Source organism: Saccostrea echinata, unplaced genomic scaffold (genome assembly GCF_033153115.1).
Source record: "Saccostrea echinata isolate AGI-Se365-2 ecotype Australia unplaced genomic scaffold, CSIRO_AGI_Sech_v1 ptg000064l, whole genome shotgun sequence".
Taxonomy (NCBI): domain Eukaryota; kingdom Metazoa; phylum Mollusca; class Bivalvia; order Ostreida; family Ostreidae; genus Saccostrea; species Saccostrea echinata.
In genome coordinates, this window is record NW_026889813.1 from 8,059,129 (window position 1) to 8,080,981 (window position 21,853).

General features: G+C 33.1%; 1 protein-coding gene across 1 annotated transcript in view; it reads left to right on the top strand.

Annotated features, from left to right (window-relative positions):
- Nucleotides 1–18,945, top strand: part of LOC133175861 (protein cycle-like) — a 48,208-nt gene extending 29,263 nt beyond the window's left edge. Inside the window, exons 8-17 of the mRNA XM_061310992.1 lie at nucleotides 262–435; nucleotides 1,256–1,502; nucleotides 2,784–2,890; nucleotides 4,930–5,080; nucleotides 12,518–12,603; nucleotides 13,460–13,580; nucleotides 16,800–16,866; nucleotides 17,761–17,806; nucleotides 17,929–18,063; nucleotides 18,371–18,945. Coding sequence (XP_061166976.1) covers nucleotides 262–435; nucleotides 1,256–1,502; nucleotides 2,784–2,890; nucleotides 4,930–5,080; nucleotides 12,518–12,603; nucleotides 13,460–13,580; nucleotides 16,800–16,866; nucleotides 17,761–17,806; nucleotides 17,929–18,063; nucleotides 18,371–18,573 — 1,337 coding nt within the window. The 3' untranslated portion in view covers nucleotides 18,574–18,945. The remainder of the gene's footprint in view (nucleotides 1–261; nucleotides 436–1,255; nucleotides 1,503–2,783; nucleotides 2,891–4,929; nucleotides 5,081–12,517; nucleotides 12,604–13,459; nucleotides 13,581–16,799; nucleotides 16,867–17,760; nucleotides 17,807–17,928; nucleotides 18,064–18,370) is intronic.
- The last annotated feature ends 2,908 nt before the right edge of the window (nucleotides 18,946–21,853 follow it).

The window sequence follows — 21,853 nt, forward strand, 5'->3', positions numbered from 1 at the left end:
TGTCTTGTGAAGATTATGAATAGAAAGAAGCTAATTAATTTGGAAAAGGAATTAAATGATAGAAATTTTTGAGGTTCTAACATAAGATCTCATGTTTTTGCACACAGACAGGGATATAAAAGAGGATATATTATATAAATGTATGAATTTGTTTTTATTATATACAAAACGTACATTGTCTGTCATAAATTGTTATGAAAGAAACTGAGGTTTAAAATTTTTCATTATGTGAATTTACATGATGATGTTGATTTGATTTAGCCATGATGCCAGTAAAAACGGAACTGATCCGGCGACCAACATACCTCTGTTCTGGTGCTCGACGGTCGTTCTTCTGTCGGATGAAATCAGGAAGCTCCGTTACAGATCTGTGTTCAGGACTCAAATCTGAGAAGGACATTGATCTGGAGCTCTGTAGTCGGAAGAAAAAATCAGGTAGTTAGTTTGCCCCCATTACACTAAACTCAGTGTATATTGTAATAGTTTTAGATTGTCTAAGCCAAGAATTCACTTTGCAGTTTTGTCATAAGAATATCCTTCAATTGAAGATACAAAATCCTTCTCTCTGATATGTATAAGTGTTATAATATATTTCACTGATAGGAAATACTTCAATGTGATACATGGCTGTATGATATTTTACAAGAAATACTTGTGTAAGATACATGTAGTTGTATGATATATCACAAGTAGAAAACCTCTATGATACATGTATGATATTTTGTAGATTAATCCCTCTCTATGAAACAGAGATATGATATTTTTCAGATAGGAAATAAATCTCTTTCGATTCATATAGTTGTATGATATTTTACAGATAGGAAGTCCTTCTCTATAATACATTTAGTTGCATATTTTACAGATAGGATATCCTTCACTATGAAACATTTAGTTGGATGTTATTTTACAGAAAGGAAGTCCTTCTCTACGATACACTGTACATGTAGGTGTATGATATTTTACAGATAGGAAGTCCTTCTCTATGATACGTTTAGCTGTATGATATTTTACAGATAGGAAATCCTTCTCTATGATGCATGTAGCTGTATGATATTTTACAGATGGGAAGTCCTTCTCTATGATACATTTACCTGTATGATATTTTACAGATAGGAAGTCCTTCTCTATGATACATGTAGTTGTATGATATTTTACAGATAGGAAGTCATTCTCTATGATACATTTAACAGTATGATATTTTTTACAGATAGGAAATCCTTCTCTATGATACATTTAACTGTATGATATTTTACAGATAGGAAATCTTTCACTGTGATACACTGTACTGGTTACCTAAAATCCTGGCCTTCGTCAAGTTTGGACATGAAGGAACAGGAGGACTCGGAAGATAACTGTGATTTAAGTTGTTTAGTGGCAGTCGGACAAATCAAAACAACCTGTGATCGAAAACTTGTGGACAGGGACAGTGATATTAATGTCCGATCTATAGAATATGTCTCGAGAATGAGCATCGATGGCAAGTTTACCTTTGTTGATCAGGGGTAAGTGAAATTAACACTAGATAGATGTAAGAAAAGTCACAATTCAAATTTGAGTTCATAACTATTTAGATGGTAACTATTCGTACAAGCTTTAAAGTTATAGATCATTATCGACCATGGACAATGTTAATTAGATTTACTTGGAAGTGTGTGCATGACTTTATGCAGACTTTCCATAAGTAATCTTTCTATTGGGTAAGAAGGTTAACTGCACGGGTACTCAAAAGTGACTTTATGTAATTGATCTTTGATGACATAGGATACTAGATTCTTATGAAAGATGCAGAAAATGTCAACTAATTAATAAGAGATTTTCTTTCTGATGAAGAATTTAAAGATGAAAATTACTTTTATAACTGTCACAAGTATGACCTTGGCATATAGTGTTTATATGTTTTCTAGCCTTCTGTCCTTCTGTTCATCCATCACACTTTGTTATTAGTTCAGTTTCAAAGAGATTAAATTCTTAAAGATATTTTAACCAAAATTCATACATGGTGAGAGCTATTCAACTGTAACATAATTTTCTGACCTTGACCTCAATATTCCTAGTTTTACCCAGCTTCAAAGAAACTTATTCAAAATATTTTCATCAAAACTTATACACTGATGAATGTTTGAGGGAACTATTCAGCTGTGTCATAACTTTCCGAACTTGACCTTCTCTATGATCTTGACCCCCTTTTCCTTATTTTGCTTTTATCTCAGTTTCAAAGGAACTGTTCAAGATATTATCATCAAACTTTGTTCAAGGTTCAAGTTGATGAGAGTTATTCAACACTATCAAAATTTTCTGACCTTGACCTATTAATTTTTTTGCATTTAGCATAGCTAAAAAGAAAATGTTTATGATATTTTCATCAAACTTAATACACTAATACACATTTAATAGAGATAATCAACTGTGTCTTATTTTCTGACCTTGACTTTTCCTACGATCTTAACTTCACCTTTCAAAATATTTTAATCAAACAAGGTAACAGATTGGCTAGAGCAATTAAACTCTGTCATAATTTTCCTTCCTTGACCTTCCTAATGACTTGGACCTTCCATGACCTTAAACTTCACTTTTGAACATCAATGTACAGTCAAACCTCGTTATCTCAAACTCCATGGGACTGAGAAAAAACTTTGAGTTATCTGAGGATTCAAGATATCGGGGGTAAAATACCAAAGGAAGAAGTGGTTGGGACTTTTGAATCACTTCGACATATCCATAGTATTTGAGATATCACTGTTAGAGACTGTACTAAGATATGATCGATTTTTTTTCTCTTTCAGAGCCACAATATTGTTAGGATACCTACCTCAAGAGCTGTTAGGAACATCAGTTTATGAGTTCTACCATCAAGACGATATTTCTGTAATGTCTGATATACATCGAAAAGGTAAATTCACTAAATTACTTCTAACACACCATAAACAACTAAATGCTTTATCAAATTTCAAAAAATTTATTTATGCAAATTATTTTATCAACAAGTGAGTATTTAAAGGGGCATAGACACAGATTTGAAGTTAATATTTTCTCAAATTTTCTATATTATATCATGACTTATATGTTGCTATAGCATTTCACATGGAAATATAAAGAAAAACATATTTTATCTGGAAATTATTGAAACTACAAATTTCAGGACGCATTTGATTCACACATCCTTGTACTTTCACAAAGTAAACTTTATCCTTAATACTGAAGAAAAGTCGAAATTTTGTTGTGTATTAATGAAAAAAATTAAAGATATATAATCCAGAAAATTCAGAGTAGAAATGTAAGAAAGCAAAACCAACTCACCAGTATTGTCAGTCCGTGCTCAGTGATATGTGCAGAGTTTAACAAATTGAACACATCCGGTTGAAATTTTCTGGGTTTAATATGTTTGGGAAAGGAGATTGGGTTTTTGTTTTTTTTGTTTTTGTTTTTGTTCTTGTTTTCTTTTTGTTTTTGCTCATCAAGAAATTTCTGGGTTGGAATTTTTTTTTGACTGGGGTGGACCCCCCCCCCCCCTTTGGAAAAAATTCCTGGACCAGTGCCTGCATGTAATAGAGTTAGACCACATGGCACATATTTATTCATGAATAACTTCAGAATAACATTGGTTATTTCTGGTTTCTTGTGCTTACTGACCCCATCAATGCAACATTGTGTCCATCACAGTCACTTGGATGCTTTAAGTATATAATGTCCTTCTTAGTGGTAATTATTTACTAATTTACTGATTACAAAATTTTTCAAAAGAAATTTATAAAAAATTCTGTCAAAATTGGAAAACAAATATTTATCAGCGTTAATTTTCTAATCACCATGTGGGCAACTTGAATGTAGTTTTAAGTCACCAACATGAAAAATTAGTGGCATTAATGGCAAATGGGTGACTGGTAATTTCAAACCCTGAGAAGTCTAAGTTCATACCTCACAAACTTTTCAATAATGACAGACAATATTCTTGTGTGCATTTGAATACTGTGCAATAATTTTTTCAGAACAAATAGACTGTACAATTTGTAAATTAAAAGCCTCAGTTTACTGCAAATTAGAATTTTTGAAAAGAGTGATGACTCATGTGAGAATTGTGGCCCATGGGCCCATTGTTTGATGCTGCATCTAACCAACATTTCATACCTTGTTCTCAGATAATCACACAAGTATTGCACAATGCATACATACTTTTTGAGGGTGTTTCTTAAAGAAACATCCTCAAAAAGTTTATGAAATCACACAGTCTTTAAATTTTATGACATTTTGAATATTTTGATGCTGGGGTTTGAGTCACAATTAGAAATTTACTCTTATAATAGTCATTATATAGACCTTTTAATAAAATACTCTTTATAAACAACTTATTTTATTTACAGATCTCCATTATAGTATTGGCTTGAATAAGAAAAGCAATTATGAATGAATCATCATATATTATGCTGTGTTTTGGTATATCTTGTCTTAGAAAACTTATCTCCCTAGCTATTGACCGGTTATTTGGTCAGTCAGATAGACAGTGCATGAACTGGAATTCTGACCAAATTTCTGAACTCTATTAGCGGTAATACATGTGATATTAATTGAGGGGAGATTTATAATGAACTCTTTGACACATTCAGCTTAATAAATCACTTCAGTCTGACTATCACTGTGTGCAGCATACAGTATTTTGAAGGGCAACATGTCCAAGCATTGACGAATTGAGGTTAATTAACATATTATCTATCATAATTATGATTAAAGGACAACAGATTTATTGAGAGTACTATTACTCATTGACTATATTATCTGTAATGTGCACAATAAGCATTGCATATCTACTTTGTTTAAAAAAAAAAATAGAGTACACATAACTTTTAATCTCTTTCTTCCCCCCCCCCCCCCCCATATGCATTTTGTATTATTAATTCAAATTGATATAATCTTTTTTTATTGTTATATTTTCAGTTTTAAAGTCAAAAGAGAAAGTGAAAACCAATGTGTACAGATTTAAAATTAAAGATGGTTCATTTGTTCACTTGCGATCAGAGTGCTTCAGTTTTCGGAATCCATGGACAAAGGAAGTGGAATATATTGTGTCAACGAATACTTTTGTACCGTAAGCATATCTAACATTTAGTTAAAATTATAAATCTGTATTGACTTCCATTAAGAACCCATATTGTTAGTTTAAGAAGTATTTTATTCACGATATACATAGAAGTATATACAATGAACATGGATTGAACAGCAGGCAAAAATGGCCTATATTAGTTCTCTCCATTAACGATCAAGGTACAAATCATGAAATGTTACAATAATATATATCTCAACTTTTACAAAGACATGTATTTTAAACTAATTTTTAAGGAGGATACAAAGTACAAAATTGAAAAAGAGGGGAAATGAAAACCCATATTGTTCTGATAAGCACCTGAATATATCATGTTCAGTCTTTGAAGATTTAGCACCACCTCTTGTGTCTTAATAGCTCCAAAAATATAAAATAAGACATTTGTTTTTTATCCAAATGCAGAAAAGTTGCTGATTTTTTTATAAGGATTTCTGTAGAATTGTGTCTAATTTCCATGTATGTGTCAGAAGGTTTTAATTATATTGTAAATAGTAGTGCAAACCTTTTAGAATATCTTAATTTAGTTAAAAGAAATTGAATATAGAACATCTTCCAATTTTAGTTTTAAGTGCTATAAGATCTCAAGTGATTAAACTTGCATGTATGATGCATCTAGGGATGTATAATAGTAGACATGCTATGGATGCTGGATCTGACCTACATTTTCCAGATGAGTGACCAGGTAAAAGTTTTTGGGCATTCATTCCCAAGTAAATATACACCCTACCTGTAACAAACCTGTATGAATGATGCATCTATGGATGCACATTACCAGTCTTCCTTTGGATGCTGGATCTGACCTACATTTTTAGCTCTTCTGAGCCAAAGGCTCAAAGAGCTAATGCTATGGCCATTTGTGTGGTGTGTGTAAACTTTTTAGAATATGGGCCATAACTCAAGAACCCCTTGGTCAATTATTGTCAAATTTGTCACAGGGTATCCTTGGCCCAAGGGCTCCCATTTATACTAAAACTAGGGTTGTGACCCTTAAACAAGGGGAGATAATTAGGAAAATAGAAACAAAAGTACTGGTTGCTAAAAAATCTTCTTCTCAAGAACCACTGCGCAGATTATTACCAAACTTACACAAAAGGATGAGGATGTGTTGTTAATTAAAATTTGCTTGGGAAATCACCCTGGGGCAAAGGGCGTGGTCTCAAGGTCACTTCAAAGTTGACCAAAATTTACATTTTATTAAATGTTGATATTTTGCTTACTATAAGGACTAGGATCATCATATCTTGTCAGTTGATGCATCTAAGGACCTCATATCATGTCAACTCAAATGTAGGTCACGGTGACCTACTTTTTAAATTTTGCGGCCATTCTTTTTCAAAATGATTTTGAGGCATATTTTGAACAATTTAAGGCCTATGATCATCAAACTTTGTCAGTTGATGTATTTTGGGTCCTCAAAGTACATCAACTAAAAAGTAGGTTACTTTGACCTACTTTTTGAATTCTATGGCTAGTCTTTTTCAAAACAATTTAGGTCATTAATTCGAATATTGAGAGGTTTAGAATCATTAAATCTTGTAGGATGATGCATCTTGGGGCTTAAAACGTATTTATTAAAAAGTAGGTCACATTGACCTACTTTTTAATCTTTGCAGGCATTCAATTTCAAAGCATCTTAGAGGCATAATTTGGACATTTTAAGGCCTATGATCATAAAACTTTGTAAGTTGATGCATCTTGGGTATTGAAAAACATCAACTGAAAAGTAGGTCACTGTGACCTACTTTTGAAATATTATGGCTATATTTAAATATTTAGGGTACTATTTGGCTTAGAATCATCAAAAGTTGTCAGTTGCTGTATCTTGGGTCCTCAGAGTAGGTCTACTGAAAAATAGGTCACCCTGACCTACTTTTCAATTTATATGACTATAATTAAATATTTGGGGTACTAATTGGCTTAGAATCATCAAACTTTGTCAGTTGATACATCTTGGTTTTTTGGAGTATGACAACTGAAAAGTAGGTCACCGTGACCTACTTTTGAAATTTTATGTCTGTATTTAATATTTTTGGGTAATTTGTGGCTTAGAATCATCAAACTTTTTCAGTTGATGCATCTTGGGTACTCGGTGTAAGTACTGGCTATAATGAAATATTTCGGGTACTAATTAGCTTAGAATCATCAAACTTTGTCAGTTGATGCATCTTGGGTCCTCGGAGTAAGTTGACTGAAAAGTAGGTCACAGTGACCCACTTTTGAAATTTTATTACTTTATTTAAATATTTTTAAGTACTTATTGGCTTAGAATCACCAAACTTACTCAGTTGATGCATCTTGGGTCCGCGGACTTAGTCGACTGAAAAGGAGGTAAAGAACGAGTGCAGTTATGGGCCCCGGTAAAATATGAAAAAATGAAGAATCAAATTAAGCATAATTTTTCATCTCAGATCATTAATTGATATCTAAACCATAAGATTCAACAAATTTTATCAGTGAAATTCATGAATATACAAAGAGCAAAGCCATACAATGTGGTAGGGGTCAGTCGACATTCATGATTTTTTATAGTAAATCGAGGAAGGTCATTCATTTCAAAGCTTTTGTTTACTGTCAGCCTAACATTGTACAAACTTGTGCCAATGACAAAAAACGCATTATACATTTAAAGATTAGGCTTGTACTTAAAATATTAAAAATGTATGAAAAGTTCAATGTTTTTCCTGTAGCAAACAAGAGCTATTTACCTGTATGACCTTTGTTGAACCCACCTGTGGAATAAATTATTTAAAATACCGGTAGTCACGTGAGTTCTACCCAGGTAAACATTCCTCAAAGGTGCTCACTGTAAAACAGCTGTAAAAGATAGTCACGTTTTGTATCATTATATCGAAGTCGTGCGGCATAGAGAAGGTTGCATGTATTTGGTTTTATGAACATGGGAGGGTTAGGAGAGTTTAGTGTCATTAAAATGTCGATCATCATACATAAAAGCGTCAAACATTTTTAACATTCATGCAAGACAATGGTACCGGTAATGAAAGCCACCTAAATACACTTTTTTTTTCATTTTAAAATTTAAGGAAATAATGTGAATACTTATTGTATTACTTCAAATGCAAGCGTGTAAATTTCTTAGTTTGATCACTATGGCTACAGTCATCTATACAACTTCCTTCGATTTTTTTTTTTCAGGTGAAATAGCACAAGATTATCATTCGGAAAACGCGCCTGTCAGTGATCCACCATCAGATTGTTCAAGTGTCCGATATAAATGTCTCCTCCCCTTGATTTGAATAAACGAAACTCAAAATAGGTTCAGTACGACTTTTCCGGATTTGGGGTATCTGTAGGCAATTTAAAATCTTCATTTGTTTCAAATCCATGCTGATTTAGGTGATGTTTTAACATGATTTTAATTAGAAATATCCACTTGTGTTTAACTATTACCAAAAAAGAACAATTTGGTAATATATTCTAAAGTAAAACGACACTGAAAAAGGGACCATTAAGCATTGCTTAAGTGCACTTGTCCTTTGACCTATTTTTTTTAAATTTTATGACTTTATTTAAATATATCAGGTACTAATTGGCTTAGAATCATCAAACTTTGTCAGTTGATGCATCTTGGGTCCTCAAGGTATGTCATCTGAAAAGTAGGTCACTGTGACCTACTTTTGAAATTTTATGGTTATAATTTTTAAAAATATTTTAGGTATTAAACTATTAATTGACTTAGAATCATCATACTTAGTTGATGCATCTTGGGTCCTCAGAGAATGACAAGTGATAAGTAGGTCACCATGACCTGCTCTCAGATACTAATTGGCTTAGAATCATCTTGGGTTCTCAGAGTGTTTCATCTAAAATGTAGGTCATGATGACCTACCTTTGGAATTTCAAGGCTTTATCTAATTGTACAGGATACTTAGAAACTTCAAATAGAAGTGATAGGTTGTACAGTTTATTAGAAGAGCGATTCAAGGCCCTTGGGCCTCTTGTCTTGATGATTGGGTAGGTTTTATGTTTAGGTGTGTGTTCATTCCCAATTTTCTGGTTGAGTGACCAGGTTTTTAAAAATATTTTGGAGCAGGTTCTTTCGTTGGTAACTACAAACCCTATGGTGAACAAACTTGCATGGATGATACATTTAGAGATTCACACTACCAGACTGGGTTTGGATACTGGATCTGACCTACATTTTGAAGCAGGTCCATTCCAAAATAACTATAGATCATACCTGGACCAAAGTTGCAAGGATGATTCAACTAGGGATGCAAACCTCCAGACTTGCTTTGGATGCTGGATCTGACCTACATTTTGAAGCAGGTCCATTTCCAAGTAACTATAAGTCCTACCTGGAACAAAGTTACATGGATAATGCATGTAGGGTTGGCTTGCAAACTTTCACACTGTGGATGCTTGATCTGACCCACATTTTGAAGCAGGTATATTTCCAAGTAATTATAAGTCCTAACTAGACCAAAGTTACATGGATACTGCATCTATAGATACACACTACCAGAGATCCAGATGCAGGATCTGACCTACATTTTGAAGCAGGTCCATAATGAAGTAAATATAAGCCCTAACTGGACCAAAGTTGCATGGATGATGCATCTAGAGATGCATACTATCAGACTTGCTTTGGATGCTGGATCTGACCTATTTTTCAAAGCAGGTCCATTCCCAAGTAACTATAAGCCCTAGCTGGACAAAAATTGCATAAATGACGTATCCATGGATGCACACTTCAGATGCCGGATTTGACCTACTTTTCAAAGCAGGTCCATTCGCAACCCTTGCAGTAACCACAAGCTTACCTGGACCACAGTTGCAGGATTGTTGCATCTAGGGATAAACGCTACCAAACATGCCTCAGATGCAGCGTCTGAAGTACCTGGATGATGTCACTCACCAGGAATATTTTCAACATGACTGAAACAATTTTAAAAAATTTTAACATTCCCAAGAAACTAACCTATCCAGACCAAACTTGCAGGATGGTTGCATCTAGATATGCACACTAGAGATTTTTCCATCACTTATAGATAACATTTGTCTAGGTGAGCTTTGTATTCTTTGACTACCTATGTGTGAATCTAAACTTGGTGATTGATCTAACAAGTACTAGCTTAAAGTTTCTCTGATGTAAGGTTTTCTGAGTAAATCAAGTCATGTATGTCCTTTTCTTTACCCCCAGAGAAGCCACACAAAAAGTTTCTCTTCATTTTCATATTACATTGCATTATGCAAGGCTATTCATATCTCTGGTCATATGTATCAGAGTACTACAACATAAAGAAATGTTGTGGTCAGTTGGCAGTCAGGAATTGTTAAGACGTGGAAGCTCTTACATGTTGTTTTAGTATCTCAAAAGACATGCATGCAATTGTCATGTAATAATTTATCTGGGGAACCTTTGTTATCCTTAGTATGAGGCTCAACTTCATGTTTATCTCTACTGATCAAAGACCAGAAAAGTTCATGCCATTCATTTGTCTGTCTTCTACTTGTCTGTAAACAGTTTATCTAAACACTACTCCTCCTACAGTTTTGGTCCAATTTCAATGAGTTAGTACACAATTAAACTATACTATGATACATAATTCTGTTCATCAGTTTTTGATTTCATCGAATGTGTTGCCATTTTGTTACTAAAGATAGAAATATCTGTGAAATTCTCTCAAAATATTTTTTCTCTACAGATTTGGTCCCATTTCAGTGACTTGTTACTCAAGTGGCATATACAAATATACATAATTTGTTCAACATTTTTTTTTATTTTTACTGTGTTGCTATATGGTTTCTAAAAATAGAAATTGCTATGCATTTTGTTTTCAAAACACTACTCCTCCTTCAGTTTCGGTCCAATGTCAGTGAGAATTGGTACACAAGTAGACTATATACTATGACTTTTGACCCCTTTACCTTGACATTTGACCTACTTTCCAAAAACTCTAGCAGTAATGATAACTTTTGAATGAGAGAAGATTAGGGCATTCATTTTTTTGCCCCGCCATGAATATGGTCAGGGCATAAAGTGTTTGTCATGTCCGTCTTCCGTCCTTCCGTCTGTCTTTCTGTCACGCTTTGCGTTTAGCTCTGTTCAAAGATCAGTTCCAAAGAAACTATCAAAGATATTTTTATCAAACTTCATATGCTGATAGATATTGATGAGAGCTATGCAACTGCATCAACATTTTTTGACCTTGACCTTTCCTTTGACCTTGACCTCACTTTTCTTAAATTAGTGTTTAGCTCAGTTTTAAAGATACCATTCAAGGTAGTGTAATCAAACTTCATATGTTCATACACACTGATGTAATCTATTCAACTGCATCAACATTTTTTGAGCTTGACCATTCCTTTGATCTTGACCTCACTTTTCTTGAATTAGTGTTTAGCTCAGTTTTAATGAAATCTTTCAAGATATTTTTATCAAACTTCATATGCTGATACATACTGATGAGAGCTATTCAACTGTATCAATATTTTTTTACCTTGACATTTCCTTTGACATTGACTTCACTTTTCTTAAATAAGTGTTTAGGTCAGTTTTAAATAAACCATTCAAAAATATTTTTATCAAACTTAAATATGCTGACACGTATTTGTGAGAAGTATTCAACTGCATCAAAAACATTTGACCTTGAACTTTCCTGTGACCTTGACCTCACTTTTCTTAGATTTGCATTTTGCCTAATTTTTAAGAAACCATTTAAGATATATTTATGTAAGTTTATGCACTTATACATAATTTGGTGAGAATTTATCATCTATATCCAACTTTTTAGATTTCAATTTCAATTTTAAAGGAAGTTTTCAAGATATTCTCATCAAATTTCATACACCAATACAAATTTTCATGTTGCATTACTAATATACCCTTGGTGGGGCATTCATGTCCTATGGACATATTTCTAGTTTACATTTGCATTACCTGTGACAAGACCTTTTTGAATGCACTAGGTTTTTGACCCCATGACCTTGGCCTTAAAATTTAACCTAGAGTACTTTTCAAAATCTTCAAAATTGGTAATATTACATTTGAATGAGAGAAGATAGAGCTTTCATATTTTACAGGATTTCCTGTGACACCTTTCAGAAAGAATTATCATTTTCGACTTCTTGACCTTAACCCAGAAGTTTGGCCTTCCTATCTAAAATTTTAACTTTGGCCGTAACTTTTGCTTCAGAAGAGACAAGGATTTCATATTTTTTTCACATGTGTATTACTTGTGACAAGACCTTTCAGATTATATTATGATTTTTAAACCTTGGCCTCATTTTATCATGATGTGTTGTTTTTAAAGTTTATTTTCCAGTTTTAACTTTGAGCCATATAAGTCAGTGATTGCATATTGCATAAAATGTGTAGTCATATATGTAATGTTGATAACAAAGAAATTAAATAAGTGGTTAGGGTTAGATTTTTCAAAAAAACTTTTTTTTTTACTTCAGGGAACAGGAGGTTACCAGTTCAGGTCAGAGTATGGATGCAGGTTCAGAGGTCATGGAGGGCAACTGTAATTGGGAGTATAAAGAAGGTTAGAGGTCAAACTTAGATTCCTAATGAAGGTCATGTCTTGGCTTGCACAAAAATGGATACTTATCTAAATTAGGAGTGACTCTAGACAAAGTTTACTATGTGTATTTACCAGTGTTAAAGAAGAGCCTTACATTTGGTGCAGTTCAAGAGTATAAACCCATATTTAGATTATAAGTCACAAACATTGTAAATTTGTTATTGCAGCCCGGAGGACTGGGCTGCTCTATACATATAAGTTTAAGTGTTGGTATATGGGGATTGAGGTGGGAGAAGTTATTCAGAATTAAAGGTTTTCTAAACATTAAAAAGATTGTTAATCAGAATGTTCTTTCCCTTTATAAATTACGAGATACACAATATATTTACTTCCATAAAGTGAATCTGTAAAAATATATAAGTTTTTCATGTTTAATTTATAAAGTTGCTTATCATTTACTATCGAAAAAACGACAGGTCCCTTTTTTTAGAACATCGAATTTTACTTATCGCATAAAAAATTAAAAATGTACTTTACACAGTTCGTGTTTTATAATCTTAAAGTGAAAGACATTTTTGAAAAAATGGTGATGCATGTGTCTGGTTTCAAATTATATTTTATGTAGCCAACATTTACTTGAGGAATTGATAAAGTTTAAAAGGGTATCGTTTTTGTTCGATTTTCATCCAACTATAAGTTTTCAAAATATTCTCTACTGTCGTCTCCATCATTTAGACGCATGCCTTTTTCACACATATCAAAGCGGTTTGATGATCAAGACTCATTTCCATTGTTTACTTTATTTATTTCCCGGGCGACAATTGATGGTTACATCAATGTTTTCTTGTACTCATTTTTGGGGGCTCTTGTCTTTCAGACCAGCAGGCAGGACTGACTGAAAAGAGGAAAAATGGGGCAGGAGCTGTTACTACGGGAACCAAGCTGGGTGCTGGGCGGATAGGTCGACAGATTGCTGAAGAGATGATAGAAATGCAGAGGTATATAGTCGTTAACCAACTCAAGATGTAACAGTACAGAAAAGAAATGTAAATGGGCACACATATATATTACATAGACTATTATCTCTTTCACAAGAGGTTATTAGTGAAATAATGACTCTTAGATCCTTTTTTAAAAATCCATGAAAATTGGCCCCTATGAATAATGAGTCCACAATATATATTAGTGAAGATCTGTTCAATCATTGGCAGAATGGCATAGTGGTTAGAGGCTACAGAAAATTTGTATGTAAAATCTTTGTTCAGAGCTCATGTATCAATTGAAATCTTAAGAAGAGTCATTTTTTCAGGAATTATTTTTTTCTGTCTACCATTTGGATAACTTATTAACTTGACTGGTCAGAGACAAAAGAGCTGTATTATTGCAAAGTGTATATTGTCCATCTCTCTGTCTGTCAATACTACTCCTTCTACAGTTTACAGAAAACTATACATCAAGATACATAATTATGTGAATCTGTATACAATTTCCTGATAAGGCCAAAAAAATTAAGCAATAGTGTCTCAGGCATCGCCGCATCAGGTCAAAAAAAGCCACATTGATCAAGTTTATTGACAGTTTGAAAAGGGAAAATTACTCAAAGGCTCAAGTGAGCTTTTCTGATCAAAATTTGTCTGTTGTCTGTGGTCGTCGTCATTGGCGTAAACTTTTCACAATTTCAACTTCTTCTCCAGAACTACTGGGCCAATTTCAACCAAACTTGGCACAGAGTATCCTTGGGTGAAAGGGATTCAAGTTTGTTCAAATGAAGGGCTACGCCCTCTTTCAAGGGGAGATAATTAGGAATTAGTGAAAAAATAATGGCATCATTTAAAAATCTTCTTCTCAAGAACCACTGGGCCAGGAAAGATGAAACTTATGTGGAAACATCCTCAGGTAGTGTAGATACAAGTTTGTTCAAATCATGACCCCCGGGGGTAGGGTGGGGCCACAATGGGGGATCCAAGTTTTACATAGAAATATATAGGAAAATATCCGTAAAAATCTTCCTCTTAAGAACAGCAAAGCCATGATTGGTCATATTTTTATGGAAGCATCCTCAGGTAGTGTAGATTCAAGTTTGTTCAAATCATGACCCCCAGGGGTAGGGTGGGGCCACAATGGGGGATCCAAGTTTTACATAGAAATATATAGGAAAATATCTCTAAAAATCTTCTTCTTAAAAACAGTAAAGCCATGATTGGTCATACTTATATGGAAGCATCCTTAGGTAGTGAAGATTCAAATTTGTTCAAATCATAACCCCCAGGGGTAGGATGGGGACACAATGAGGGATCCAAGTTTTACATAGAAATATATAGGAAAATATCTCTAAAATCTTCTTCTTAAAAACAGTAAAGCCATGATTGGTCATATTTATATGGAAGCATCCTCAGGTAGTGAAGATTCAAATTTGTTCAAATCATAACCCCGGGGGGTAGGGTGGGGTCACAATGGGGGATCAAAGTTTTACATAGAAATATATAGGAAAATATCTCTAAAAAATCTTCTTCTTAAAAACAGTAAAGCCATGATTGGTCATATTTATATGGAAGCATCCTCAGGTAGTGAAGATTCAAGTTTGTTCAAATCATAACCCCCAGGGGTAGGATGGGGACACAATGAGGGATCCAAGTTTTACATAGAAATATATAGGAAAATATCTCTAAAATCTTCTTCTTAAGAACAGTAAAGCCATGATTGGTCATATTTATATGGAAGCATCCTCAGGTAGTGAAGATTCAAATTTGTTCAAATCATAACCCCCGGGGGTAGGGTGGGGCCACAATGGGGGATCCAAGTTTTACATAGAAATATTTAGGAAAATATCGTTAAAAATCTTCTTAAGAACAGTAAAGCCATGATTGGTCATATTTATATGGAAGCATCCTCAGATAATGAAGATTCAAGTTTGTTCAAATCATTACCCCGGGGATAGGTTGGGGCCACAATGGGTGATCAAAGTTTACAGAGTTATATATAGGAAAAAGTCTTTTTCTCAAGAACAGAAAAGCCATGATTAGTCAAATTGATATGGAGGCATCTTTGGGTAGTGTAGAATGAAATTTGTTCAAATGAGGGCCCCCGGGGTTGGGTGGGGCCACAATGGGGGATCAAATTTTTACTAATGAATATATGGGAAAAAAATCTGCTGCTCAAGAACAACAAAGCCATTTGTTATATTGATATGAAAGCATCATCAGGTAGTTTAAAATTCCTCAACCCCCCCCCCCCCTGTAAACTTTTCAATACTGTACTGATTTTTGCTTTTTTTCCTAGCCAATGTGCTCAGGTGAGCGATGTGGCCCATGGGCCTCTTGTTCATGAATGCTAATAGATAGACGTTTTTATTAGATGAACAATATATTTCTTGTTAATACAGTATTTTATGAATTAACTTTTAAACAAATGTTTGGAATAGCATTATTTAAAGTTGATTACATATTATAATTAATGTAAGAGAAGAGAAAAAGTAAGAATCAGTTGAAGTCATCATTTTGTTGAATGACTGACATGAAAAAAGGTGCAACACCTGCTTCCAAAAAAAAAAAAAAAAAAAGAACTGCCTGCTGCATTGAATTTTGAATTTTTTGGCTTTAGAAACTATTAATTAATTTTTCTTGGTCTAAGTGTTGCCATGATTATGACTGGATTTTTTTCAGTTGAGTTCAAAGTTTTGATTAAGAACATTGTTGTTTTGAAAAAAGATGTAACTAAAAATTAATCAATGCACCATCAAAGTTCATGTAAATATAGGTTATGAAACCCTGAAAAGAAAGTTTATGTTCTCATTTGATTTCTTCTTAGGAACCATTCCACCTACCCTTGATGTAATAAACTTCCTCTTACTACAGCTATAAAAATGCTTGATTTGGTTGTTAATTATCCACAGGAGTGGTTGTATAACCAGTTGTATAGATATCCTTGACATGTGCTGTGGTATTGGAATTATTAGACTAAAATGTCCTTGTTTCCATGGCAACCATAGGCTTTTTTTTAATTAACAAAAGAGCCACTGATTCTCATTAAAATGTCTTTTGTGTTGCATGTCTCCACAAAACAAAATATTTTAAAATTAGATTTTTTTTTAAATTAAAATGGCTATTGTGTTTATTTTTATTGATACTGAAATAGAAATGATCAGTTATGTTACCAGTATTTTGTAATGTAAAAGTTGGTAATTTTACACTGTTCATAAATCTCTGTTTTATTTTCAGAGGCTTCAATACCACGCTAGCAGACAGTACTAATTCCGTACCTGTGGCGAGCACGGCTACCATACCTGTAAGTACCACAGCAGAGCAGCTGCAGAAGTGAAATTACAAATTTTTACCTCTTCACTTTTTAATATAAAGATGCTTATGGGTACTACTCAACTTTTATTTAGATCAGTCAGAGGTTTTGGAATACTCGCATGGTAATGCTCAGTTTGCCAGAATTATATGTACATCTAAACTGTCCACAATTCCCATCAATGAATTTTACAGCTACTAACTAGATGTTAAATGTTTATGCTTAGGTTGACTGGTGGCATCTCTAAGAACATGAGATACATGTATTTTATAGCTATTGTCTACAGACTTACATGTAAATAGTCGTACATGAAATATATCTATTATCTACAAATCTACATGTTGGCAGTTGTATATGAAATATAGCTTTTGTCTGCAAATTTTAATATAGGTAGTTCCACGTGAGATTTAAATAGTATAATAGCTTTTATATACAAAACTACATGTTGGTTAATAAAGATATTGTGTTGGTTGAAAGTACATTAGACATAAGCTTTAGGAGGCTATATTTGTCCTGAAATATACATGCTGATATTGTATGTATGGTGATGATTGTTGCTTTTTTCTATGTAGAAAATTAATACTTGTTGGTTTAAAGTAAAAGAATAATGAAGATTAAGGGGAAGAAAACAGTGCTTCAAATATTTCACAACCTAAAATTTGAACAGTTACAAATAATGTCATTGTTGAATCAACCTCAACTTCAAGATTTTTTTTTTAAAAATTGATATAAATTAGTTCAAGTTTGCTCAAAATAGAGCTATATTCAAGGGGTACATGAGTTAATCTAGAAATGTAAAAGTAGGGTCATGGTGCATATGAGCACAGTGTCCTAAAAGCTTTTTATTGAAATTCAGGTGTTACTCTTTTTTTTTCCTTTTTACAGGGAAGACACTTTGGTTTGTCTAATGGTCTAGCCGTCAAAGTCCCAGGTAATAATCTTGTCTTTTGTCAACTTCTGAATTACATGCAGTTAAGCTTAATCTTCCCTCTCACTAAATCGTGTCACTGTCTTGTTCCTTGACAGTTAAATTAACATCAAAATCCTTTGTAGTTCCTTGTACGGATCCTCCAGTTGCTACGGCAACAGAGGTGGTCGTGCCTAGTGAAGTTGCGGCAACCTTGGCAAATCAGGTAGCCGCCACGCGGAAAAATGGTCTGACGGTCCCCACACAATCACCTACCACAGGTTTGTTATAAAAATAAAACTCTGTCTGAATTAAGGTTTTTTGTGAACAATGCAGTAAGCTTTTTACTGAACATTAAATTTGTTTAAATGCTGACAGAATTTATTGTTTTCATTGATTTGAAAAATCATTCTTTCTGTGTGAAATTCTTTAATAAATGAATAGATTTTGTTAAAAATGTTACAATAAATATATTAATGTCATCTACACTGTTAGCTACTGATGAAAATGCAAAAATGTTAAAAGAGTACTTTTACATGTAACAATGTTACAAAAAAGATTCCAACATTTTCACTTTATTTGTTGTAGCGGGTGCAGTGGCCAGCACGTCAGCGGAGACAAATCTGATTGAAGGAGTGATCGCAGAACAGGAATCCACGGAGAACGAGGCAGGACAAAGCAATGAACAAGGAAATGACGAAGCAGCGATGTCAATAATCATGAGTTTGTTAGAAGCAGATGCAGGTTTAGGAGGACCTATTGACTTTAATGATCTCCCGTGGCCATTATAGTTGTGGCATAAGACTAGACATGAGTTACTTCCCTTTGAGAAGTAAAATCCACATGATCTTTTTGAGCTCTGTTGAGCAGAGATAAAAAGAAGTTGTGTTAACCAGGAAACCTAAGGGTCATGAATGGACAGACCTGGTCTTTATATGGCTCTAGTGGAGGGAAGATCAAAGGTCAGTGCATACAGTGATCCGGCCCAGATGCACATGTTGAGATTAATCTGACTATTCAGCTCAAGGCTACTAAGGGAGAAGATACGAGTGTATAATCATGTGATATTTATTTCATGTAAATAAGATAGACCAACAGCATTTATCCCTGCATGAAATCTCGTTATTTAAGTGCTAGAGAACCCTGTATTTCTTTGTGATCGATTGATCAAACACAGATGTTAACGTTATTGATGGGGGGGAGAATCATTTATTTTTTAATGAACAGGTCTAGAGGAATTCCAAAATAGAAACAAAGATAATATTTCAAATATTTTGTAAATTTTTGGATTTTGCAAATTTCGAAATCCAATGGCCTTTATAAATGATTTTTTAAAGCAAAGATACAGCTTTAAATATTGTGCCTATAAAGGGTTCGAGGAACCAAAGTCATTACACTTCCTATCTTGCTAATGTTTAGCAGCAAACAAATGTCTCGACTTCTGTTTTTACACACATCTCACCATGTTTAAAATAATCCACTGCATAACTGGATGTTTGATAATGCTAGTTCATTATGAATACATGAAATATTTGCATTTCTCATTTTTCCTCAAATTGAGAACATTTTGATGAAAGAAATCCTTCTGCTTTACATATATATGCAGGCTTTTGAAAATAATATCATTTTTAAGGGAAACAGCCATGTTTTGCTCAACTTAGTTGTACCGGTACATATCTGCGTTTTATAATAATAGCTAGGCCATCATTGCTTTTGCAATCTTTTTTATTAAAGATTCGTTACCACTTAAATTGTTGCTTCTGCAATTGTAATTCTGTAAATCAAAGGTAATAAGTGGTATTTTCAATCTTTAAAGGAAAACAACCTGAGCTTTATGCAAACTTCACATGTGTGTTGTGTTGTTCATTTTCTGTTGTTAGGGAGGAGGGGTATCGTTGAATGCTCTTATTCTCAAATTACTGGAAATCAACCATTATTCACAATTTGTAAGTTTGAAAATAATTTTTGTTTTGGAACTATGGAGATTAATATTCTCCTTAAATATAAATGAAATAAATGGATAATGACAAAAAATATTTCCATGTAAAAGAAGGCCACAAAAGTTGCTGTCATCCTCGGGTGGGGAGTAAAGTTGATTCTTTTTCCCATTGGCTAAGAAGGATAACTCTGAATAACTATGGTTTTTCATTTTCTCAAATTTTGCCCCATATATGATGTATCTTAAATTTGCTTAAAAAGCTGTCTGAATATATTGTAATAAATTTACAGGTTTTTTTTTTTAATTAGAAGAGGGTTTCCTTCCTATAGGAATTAATTCTAGTTTACTTTTTGAGATTGATTGTTATGAATCATACTCTGTAATTTGAATTTCTGCAGATAGATTTCAACTCTTTCATAATTTTTTTTGAATTATATGTATAAAAATAAGGAAGATTATAGATCTTCATATCACAAAATGGCAAAGAAGTGTATAAATCTAGTCAGGGAGTAGTCTTTAATTATACTGTATATACTTTTTTAGATGTGTACAGAAAGGTGCATTGTATCTTTTCAAGATTTACAAATTAATTACTAGTATATATTAAAGAACATGCTGATGAAGACATATGCTTTTTTCCATAGAAAAACAATACAATTTTCGAGAAATAAAGTCTTTCTATCAGAAACTTTTTTTTGGATTTTTTTTTAAAGCTTGAAATTGCAAAGTGGGGAAATCACACAAGACATCTAGTAGTATTGAGACTGAACGTGAAGAGTCTTCCACATAGAAATGCTTTTGCAAAGCTTTAAGTTTGAAGTTTTCATAATATTTTTTTTATCCCTGAAATATTCCATTTTGAAATTTTTTTTCCTAATCTTTTGCATTTTATTATTTTTAAAATTTTTAATATGCTGGTTTTGACAGAGAAAAGTGCCAGAAGTCAAACTTTTATTCATGTATCAGGGATACAAATCTTTGATTATAAGTTGCTACCATTTATTCTTAAAGTCCTCATCATTTGTGTTTGATGTGATCACTACATAGGCCCAGCAGATAGACACAAATCTTGTTTGTAACTGGTTTCTTGAATCTGTGAAAGTTTAAGAATATTCAGCATTATTCATCCTTGCAGAAAACTACAATTAATTTTTGATCAAGTCATAAAGAATGGTTTTGTGTGTTCTAATATGATTTTTTTCCCAAAATGGCTGCTTAAAGAGGACTTAATTTGAGGACCCTCTTTACACTCATGAGAAATGTTTTCTGGGCAGTGAAGAAATATATTGTACAAAGATGTAAATATTGAGTTAATATATTTCATCTTCAACATAGGGTTCTAGGCATAATGTTCAAAGACAATGAAGTATTGGTGAATATAAAACCATCGTTGCTCACTGGAAAAGTACATGCAAAGAAAAGGTCCAAATAATTCATTAATTCCTAATGAAATGTTGATTACAAATTGAGAAATATTCTGTAGATTTCAATTTATTTCATTTTAAATCTAGGGGCAGATCACTCTAACTGCATAAAAATACAAAGGAATTGGAACTCTTTAGTGAGTATTTATATTCTTAACATGTACAGAGCTTTAAGGATATCTCACCTGTATAATATTGCAAATTGTTAGAAATGTAGCTTACATTGAGTAAAGTTTCACTCTGTGCCTTGAAAACTACAGAAAATCTAAAAATTATTAGTCAAAGAACTTTACACAGTAAAGGCATATCCCTGCCCCCCATAAAAGTCAAATTTTTAAAATCTCGTGAAGTGTGTGCACAATTCTACATATTTTAAAAAATACAACTGAATTTACAAAATGCATTTTGATTGGGAGAAAAATATTGGCATTTTTGGTCTCTGTGATGTCATAAACTATTGGGATTTTCTTTTTTTAAAGACAAAAATGCACAATTTTGTTCATTTTGAATTCAATTTTTATAGAGTGCAAACTTGCTCAGAAACTATTTTCACATATTTCACATATTTCATTGATATCATTTTACACATTATATCAAAAGACAAGTCTGAGCAAACTGCCACTGGATATTTTCCAGTTGAATTATCAACGTAAAATAGGCCTTTTTCTCTCGGAATCATTGAAAAGTTGAATTTAAATAATTTTTATG